The 9,616-nt window shown below is 41.9% G+C and overlaps 1 protein-coding gene across 1 annotated transcript; it reads right to left on the bottom strand.

Moving 5' to 3' along the window:
* Nucleotides 1-390: 390 nt before the first annotated feature.
* sox3 (SRY-box transcription factor 3) lies at nucleotides 391-1,290 on the bottom strand (the record flags this gene model as incomplete). The annotated part of the gene is made up of 1 exon (XM_080841101.1): nucleotides 391-1,290. The coding sequence occupies one exon, from the start codon at nucleotides 1,288-1,290 to the stop codon at nucleotides 391-393; it is 900 nt and encodes a 299-aa protein (XP_080697227.1).
* Nucleotides 1,291-9,616: the final 8,326 nt, after the last annotated feature.

The following is a 9,616-nucleotide window of genomic DNA, read 5'->3' as shown; positions in this document are numbered from 1 at the left end:
TTCTACAAATTAAGTGTAAACATTAATGAGTGGACTCTCCCTCCAGTGTTTTTTTTTCTGAAATACAACAGCCTCATAACGAAGCCACGTGCCTTTTTTCATAGAGAGAAAACATGATGGCAATAAAGAATGGAAGTCCAATTCTTCTACAAAAGTTGATTGCTTATAGCTTAGGATAGAAGCTCATTTGCAATACAATATTCTGTTGGGTTCAACACACAAAATCCACGATATGTCGTCTTAAAATGCTTTAAAATTGACAACTCGTTTAGATTAAAAATAATTTCATTCTTTTAAAACAAAACTATTGAACTCGACTCTTTTGCAAAATCAAAGTGTTCAAGTATCCGAAGTACTCAGTTTTTTCTCCCCCAATTTTTAAAAGTCTTTTCAGATATGTGTGAGGGGTAGCGTTCCGTTCACGCCGGTCCCCGCACTCTGATAGTGCGGATGCACGCTGTGTAAACGACTGGCTTGGAGGCCGGCATGATCCGCGCTGTCTCCCCCGGGAGGAAGGTACATACTTATCATGTCCCTCAGGTCACCCAAACATGCCCTCTGAGAGTGGGAGGTTATGGCTGGTGGTGGTGAACTGGGCTCGGTCTTGCACACTGACGCCATGGATCCCAAACCCATCGCACTGTTGGTTTGCTGCGTATACGCCGGGGACATGCTGTATGTGGATGCCGCGTTCATGTACGTCTGAGCTGAAGACATCATGGGGTACTGGAGGCCTGTCATCTCATACCTGTGCATCTGCTGGATCTGGGGGCTGTTCATGCCGTGGTGCTGGGGGTAGCTCAACTGGTCCTGCATGAGAGAATACGCACTGTTCGTCCAACCGTTCATGTGCGCGTAGCTGTCCATTCGTTGTCCTACAGAGACAGCATTATTGACAGCATTGGGACCTGGCGCCAAAAGTCCTCCAGGCAAGGAATACTTGTCTTTCTTGAGCAGGGTCTTGGTCTTTCTGCGGGGACGGTACTTATAATCCGGATGCTCCTTCATGTGCATGGCCCGCAGCCGCTTGGCCTCGTCAATGAAAGGTCTTTTCTCGGCGTCAGTCAGAAGTTTCCAGTCTGCTCCAAGCCGCTTGCTGATCTCCGAGTTGTGCATTTTGGGATTCTCCTGAGCCATCTTCCTCCGCTGGCCACGGGACCACACCATAAATGCATTCATTGGCCTCTTCACTCGCTCCTCGTTGGCACTGTTGTTCTTTCCGCCTGCCGCCGAGCCCGAATTGGACTGCGGGAGTGGACTCTTGATCTCGGTTTCCATCATGTTATACATTCAACCGGTTCAAAAGTGTTCTCTCACAAACGAAGAAAAAGTTTGGCAACTGGAGCCAAAAACTGTTCTCGCTAAGAGTTAGTCTTCTGTTTGTTACAAAAACCCAATCGAGTAAATTCTGTCTGAATCTCTACTGAAATACTGTTTGACAGTCAGACGCTGAAGGTTTGATCGTTCTTCTCAGCACGGCTCTGCAACAGAACTCTGCAAACTTGTCCGGCAACCTCAGCTGTTAAGAGGGGGCACGGCCATGTGATTGGGATCATAACAATGAGATGCGTGTCGACCAATCACAGCGCAGCGTTCAATCCGACAGCCAAGCAAGTGTAGCAGCTAAAACGCGCAATATTTTGGGCTGTTGTAAAAAAAAATAAAAAAATACAGCACCAGACGTGTATAATAAAGTTTCACATTTGAATGGTATTAAAAGAAGATGGTTGTAGGTGTGTTATGATACAACATAATAATTAAAGAGAAATGAGAAATGTTCATTGAACGATGACAAATATCAGCAGACTTTGAGACTATGAGAAGTATGAGACTTCATACGTATTAAAAAGTCGTTTTTAAAGATTGATTCCATAAATGTATTTTGGTTGCCCTGAACAATGACATTCCACATGCAGAGGCTTCCACAAAAACGTGTTTTCTGGCATTTATGGATCATTGAGAGCCCACATGATGGAAAGTGATTTTGGAAACATTTGGCCTTCTTGTTCCATATGTTTTAAATAATATTCAAGCATCGCTTTCACGCTCTACATGGAAACTATCAGAACAATTCACCTGATTTTTACTTTTAGTTAAAGACGATGCTTTTTTAATGGTCATATGTTTAGTAGCCTACTTAATAACCATAAATAGCGGACTACATTGCTGATTATTATGACTGAAGTGGGTATGATTCTTCACACAAACATTTTGTTTGTTAGCCTAATATTTTTTTTCAACAGACTTTTTTAATTGTTAGTATATGCTTATGTGTTAGTATAGTTTACTCTGTGTTCGTAGCTTCCTATTTCACAGTTCTCCCCCTTGAGTAACTCAGTGATGTAAATCGCTCCCTAAGTGAAAAGTGGGCTCGTAGCCAGATGTAACACCCATCAAACCAGGCCAGATCATCTGTAGTGATAAATATAGACCATGGTCGCCCCCTTGTGGTCTCAGTCCTTGCTCAAATGAGATAACCTAACTGGTGACTGTGGGTAGTATTAGAGACTCACTGGTGGAGGTAAGATTTCGTTTAAGAAATATACTTAATGCTCCAATCCGCTAAATCTCACACATTGGACACGCATGGTCATGTTAGAATGTTAATGATGATTAAGGTGCCAAGCGTCTCAAGTCCTTAATTAGCATGCATGTTTTGCAAACGACCCGAAATGCATGGCTCCTGTTCATCTCAGCAATCTAAAGTCTTTAGGCAAGGTGCGATTTCGATGTTGGCCGCGGGCAAAACTTCACACCTGCAAATGATTACAAGTGATTCGCCAATCGAAAACGCCGCCAATGAACATGGGCTCTTCTTGGGATTGCACCCCTGCAGAGAACGAACGATTTAATGCCTGCATATTCAAGAAGAACATTTAACACGCAGTTATTACCCCAGAATAAAGTTGTAGGCTACTCCGTTACTTCAATTTATCACAATAGCATTAGTAAGGTACTTGGAGACTTAATTTAACCTTGCTTAAAATGGTCTTTGTTACTGTGTCTGAGCAGGCCGAACCTGTAAATTACATTTAACTTCATCTTGTGACACTTAAGTGACATTTTTCATGACTGTAGATTTACAACATTTATAAAATAGACAGTGACACGGAAGACGTGTTTGGTTAGGATATGTGTCAGATAAATATAATTTGACTATTCAGACTATTATTATTATCCTGGTAGCTACATACTTTTTAAATAAGTATCACTGGCAGTAATAATAATAATAATATTGCAGAGAATTCAATCCACAGACAGCTATTCAAGTGGTGTGCCCCTTATCGCTAATTTAATGACTTGGTCGGAGCGACTAAATCTGCGAAAATGGTCATTTAGGTTAAAGGAGAGGTTTTGGGGAAATTATCCTCATGTAATCTGCTTATGGAAATGGTCAGGACAGCTGAAAAAGGAAAACTCCATGTACCCGGGATTCGGTAATGACGGTTTCTGTTCAATTTGCCAATTAACGACAGCAAAAGGCGGGGACCACCAGCAAAGCCATGCAAGTGCAGAACACTATCGAGCTCTGAGCCCCCGGCTTCAGAAACCCACTCGTTCCGACGATGGGAAAGCACTGAGTTTTCAATTAGCTACAAGAATGGGCAGGAAGAAGTCTCATTGTGTGGGTGTCTTTTTGGTCGAATTGTTCATTATTTAGCAGCATTGGGAAAATGTTGTCGTTATTCTAGGCACAACTTCATGAACATTTGCAGGTAGGCTGATACCAGCTAAGATAAAACATCATTGCTTTAGTTCTGTAGAAAAAAAATTATCTCAGGTAACATGTTTGTTAAACCAATGTGGGACAAAGCCTATCCGATATCTAAATAATGCAACTTGCCACTAAATTCTGATTTCTAACAGGTCATTTTAAAGACCGTGTTTATCTTCCATTGCTTTGGTTTTGGGTCATATCAGTGGGCCTATAAAGAAAATATCAACTGAAAATGGTGACGTCAGAGTATTTTTTTTTATTCTAAGGTCTTCAATGAATTGAACAATTCATCAATTAGGCTACAGTTTGAAAACAATGACACAAAATGGGCATCGCTTCCTGAATACAAAAAATCGCAACGGTTCATTGTAACAAACGACGAATTAATATTAGCAGCCGAAAGACATTTGAAATAGTTTGAAACGTGTGTTTTATGCCGTTCTTTAACACATCCGCGTGTGAATCATGGTGGGCCTGATATATTTTTTTGACCTGAAATGGATTCTTCTAACGTTCATATTAAATTTGCCATGGAGACCTGGCCCATGACAATTAGCGGAGGGCCAAATCCACTGAACTGATCAACCAAACTCACTAAATTAAATACATTTGAACATGGACAGTGTGGTTCATGAAGATCAGTGCACATGAACAGCAGAAAGTGTATAACCCAATGCGTTAAATGTCCATTTTAAATCTCTTGGGCTTCGGAATCAATAACTTTTTTGTTTCAATCCAGTGACTGCGGACAAGGCCTTTGAGTAACTGTAATTAACAAAGAATGGTTTTTCAATTACGCCGACAATGGAGACTGTCTCATTAGGATTTGCATGATTTTTGGACCAGGCATGCAAATGAAGATGCAATTTAAGCACGGTCTGCTATTCCCATTGTGCCGCGATGAATGGTTGCGTCCCCTCTCGTTTCAACACAGGTAAAATCGCCTTCACGGGTCACCAAAAAGAAGAGCCGCGCCATGCCACCCCCTTTCATGGGAAGTCGTCATGTATAAGCGATATCATGTCCGGATAGAGAAGAGTTCCTTTACTCGTCGGACAATGTTTGAAAACATTACAAATCTTACGTGGCACAGTGACCAACAAAACTATGTCAGGGTAAAGGAGTGCGTATGAAATAATTCCATATTAAAAATCGATGTTGCTATTATATTATGTAGCCTACTATTAAGTGTAATTAAGTGTAATATTTTTAATTTGGTAAATAAAGGTAAGGCGTTAATGTGTTTATAATAATAATAATTATAATTATTATGTGAGACTGACGAATTCCGAGCTGGCACAGTTGAAAGCGTGTCATTGCACAGAAAACAACTCTTGTCTGTCATGCCGCCGCGAGGATGAATCAGATACTCCTAGTGCGGTGGGCACCAGACAAGCAGACATGTCTAGCCTGCTCTAATGCACAATATGATAAATGCTTCGACAGAACAGACTGTCCTCTTTCACAGTATTTCCATATCATGGTCTTTGATTTGTGAGTTTAGGTTGGAAAGCACAGGAATAGAGCACTGTTTGAAAAGCATGGTGCCACTGGCTCAGTCTGCAGTATTCAGTTTAATAATCTAGTGAGCCACAGTTCTGAGTGTATGTTACATGATGAAGCAAAAAAAGAGAGATATGCAGTTTTTTTATGCAAACAGTAATGCAGCACAATGTATGCAGCCACCACAGACCATATCCAGCTGCTATCTGCAAATGGATCCACAATTTTATGTTGAAAAATATACCATTGAACTGCTCAGCAAGGTAAAGAAAAACAACCACAGCAAGTATGCCTCCCTGCCCTCCCTGCGATGCTGACCAGGACATACACTGAACACCTGGGCTGATGTGCGGATGAGTGAGACTGAATTCCTGTGATCTACAGTGCAGCCTTCACATAAAGCTATGTGCTATATGACCGAGACAGATATTTGCCCGGCTGGCTGCAGCCTACCCCACTGTCTCCCCACTGTAACCGAGCGTGAAGAATGCTTGTACTGCTCTGGCCCCTTTTTTTCCCAGCAGGCCAAGCATATCCCGCTCATTATCGCTGCTTGGAGAGCAAAGCCGAGCTTGGGTTGCAAACATAGACCCCGGTGTAATCTCTTTAACCTGTGCCTGTCAGGAGCAGACAAGGCGTGACAGCTCAACGTGTCTCATTTCCATCACCCTCCTTCTCTTTCTCCAGACAATATTTTCCCTTATTTATCCCTAATTATGTCATTTATGTGCTTAATTCTATGTACACACACACACAGAGGGAGATAGTGTGTGTGTTTGCAGGAACAGCAACAGGACAACACCATACGTTAAAACAAATGCTTCCCTTAACACTGCTGTGAAACCATTAAACAGATTTCAGTGGGTGATTATTTGTCAAACCATTGAAGTATCACCACATTGCAAAAACTTGTTCTGGTTCGTGCTCTCCCCAAATGACCTGGACAGCACGAGCAGAAAGCCAATCCCGAGAGTTTACATATCTGGTGTGCATTGTTTGTCCAATAGAACCTGGTCATTCCAGCTCAAGCCTGTGTGTGATGGATCGAGATTTTGAAGCAATGCAGCATGAAACTCACAGCCACACATCACGCCGTGGCCATCAGGACAGAAAATACATGGTGTGAATGCACAAGTTCATAGAGCTCTCCTGCCAACATTTTCAACACTATCTCTCGCGTTCAGCCAGGAATATTAAAAGAACATTAATAAAAAACACATTTGGTATATGATGCGTTAAATGAAAATAATCCTCTGAATTATATTTTGCGCCCACTGAAATGTAATTTAAGGTAAATTGTTATTTTAATTAGGCAGAAAATGACAAATGTGGTTTGGATTTTGAGTCGGTGGTCAATGAGGAGAATTTCCTGGAGCAACTGCTGTCATTAGATTAATTGTTTTTTTGCACTAAAATTTTATTGCTCAGAATTAAATTCTCATTAATGTCTACAATATGGGTCTAATATCTGCAATACGGTCAATCCAGCATTAACTATACATTTAGAAATAACAAAGGGTTATTGGTGCAAAATCATGTCTGAGAACCGTGCGTAATGTTATGGTTTTGTTACACAGCCTCTCTCATACAATAAAAACCATTAAGGGGACAGACATTTCTGTTTTTTGTCGATCAAACTTTATGGACAGCTGGAATTTGATCTTTTAAAATGCCATTATTGCCTGCAGCGCTAATTACAGAGCTCATTACTTTTCATGTATCTTTTGAATCATTGCCATGTAGTACAGTTTCTCCAAAACAATGGAAACTTTCCTCTTTTTTTGTTTAGTAGAAAGTGCAGAATCTTCAGTTTTTGCTTGGCGTTGGGGCTTGGTAAGCGCCTGGCTATTGTTTTAGACTTAATTGAGATCCACTAATCTGGGTTCCTTTAAAAAATGAAACAGTCCCTTTGTCAAGCCTTCATTAGGTAAAGATAATATTGTGAGAATGCACAATTAATTTGCAGAATGTATCTTTCATTAATTAAATACACCCAATTTTGTAATATGATTAATACCCTGAAGTTGTTATCTGGATATTTCCTCCCAAAATGAATATGTAACGATAGGACTTGGTGCATTAATTGCAGAAATTGAGGCTTTAGCTGTTGGAGAGGCCAGGAGAACTAATTATGGGGGGTAATTTATTAAATCCTGAAGAGAGAAACAAACACGTATAAATTGATATATTAATCACGAGTTCTGGCACGTCTAATCTGGGAGTGATTTGGGTGAAAATGACAAATCTCTGTTGCCTGCCAAGTACTTGATAATGGAGATACCAGTCATAAATTTAGTTCCGCGTAAAGGTCTCATTAAAGGAGGCATAATTTAATTAAGAGTTAGCCATCGCCCTCCAAATGTATTAATTACCTTCAGCCCGATGAGATGGGCCTGGGGGATTGGAGATGATTTCATTACTGCCAGTGTTCTGGGGGTTCTGCAGGGAGGCCCGGGACCTGGGCCCTGTTGACAGGATAATGAATAGTAGGGGTCTGAGCGCAGGGTGGTCACCTTGCCGGAGGATGAAAGGGGCGAGGCGTGTTGTGAGAGTAAGACACCAGAGACTGAAGTGGACTCTCCCCTCCCTGAGGCTGAGAGGGGGCCTGGGGCTCTCGGGCATGTCATTCCACCAAGTGTGGAAAGTACAGTCTGTCACGAGGACGTACAGTAAACGGCACCTTGAAGCTTTTTCAGTGGCCGATTTCAGCACAGATAAATTAAGTTACATTAGTGTGCCTTGACTGGTGAAAACATTGAAGTCGAAAACAGATTAGTGGTTAGCGCTCACATTTTGGGGGGAATTATCTCAGTGACTGGAACCCACTCAAAAGGGTGTCTCTAGCATAGCTTAACTCATGAATTTAACCTGTCAATCAACTGTCCTTGACCTATGATTCAAGGAAGAGTTGAGCTAAGCACTTAGGACGCCAATTATCAGTGCATCACAACAATAACTGTCAAATAGGTAAGCATATATAATCTTTTCACAAAACCACCACCAACATTATATTATATGACATAAATGTTCAGTGTATATACTGGTGTGATATCTTTTGGTGCAGTGAGAACATGGTTGCATGTGATGAGCAATATAAGAACAATTATGTAAAAATACATATACAATTACATCCAGTTTTATAGGGCATTCTGTAGTCTTTGTCTTTAGTGCACCACTTGTAGATATAAATAGTTCTGACAGTGTACCTCAGTGAGCCCTCTGCGCCTTGCGACAATTGTATTGTTATGGCGCTATATAACTAAAATTGAATTGAATGAAAATTGAATTCTGGGGACCCTGCTAACGTTCTTCTCATACATCGTTTATTCTGCTTTCATGTTTACTGTGAAACCCTCATTTCCCTTCGTGGTGGCAGCAAACCCACCCTGGATCACCCCGTGTGTTCCAACAGGACCACTGTGGGGGGGACTGTTTATGGCTCGCCCAATTACAGAGGCAATCTCAACCAGTCCTCTAGATTTTAGTGCTTGAATATTCACTGCCCCCCCCCCATACACACACACACACACACACACACACACACAGACAGACAGACACACACACACACACACACACACACACACACACACACACAGACACACACACACACACACACACAGACACACACACAGACACACACACAAATACACACACACACACACACACACACACACACACTCATACACACTCATTGCCCACAGGACCACAAACACTTGAGAACCTTCACCCGACCATACATACACACGCAGGAACCCGTACAGTACAGATATACTCACACACATACAGAAATACACACACACACACACACTTTATCATACACACACACAGTCTCAGCAGGGGTTGAAGTGTGTATGGCCAGGTTGACAGCTCAAAGCCCAGCCGAGTGACATGTCAATGGCAGATACAAGCTGTTGCTGCTGCAATGGGCTGCAGAGACGTTTCACACACATTCTGCCTGCCCTTCCTGACAGCTTGACAAAGACACTGAACTTCCACAACCCCAGGGCCACACACACACACAGACAAACACCCCCCCCCACACACACACATACACACACACACACACACACACACACACACACACACACACACACACACACACACACACACACACACATACATACACACAGAAACAGAGTCACACACACACATACATACACACACACACAGACACACAGACACACAAACACACAAACACACAAACACACAGACATACAGACACAAACACACAAACACCTCACACACACACACACACACACACACACACACACACACACACACACACACACACAGTCACATACACATACATTTGCATCATGGAGCTTACACAGTCCTCCATTCAACCACACTAATAATGGAGACGATGTCAGGGAGGTTGGCTTATTCCCATTTCAT

The sequence above is a fragment of the Sprattus sprattus genome (genome assembly GCF_963457725.1).
Source record: "Sprattus sprattus genome assembly, chromosome: 6".
Taxonomy (NCBI): Eukaryota; Metazoa; Chordata; class Actinopteri; order Clupeiformes; family Clupeidae; genus Sprattus; species Sprattus sprattus.
This window is presented reverse-complemented; position numbering and strand designations above follow the sequence as displayed.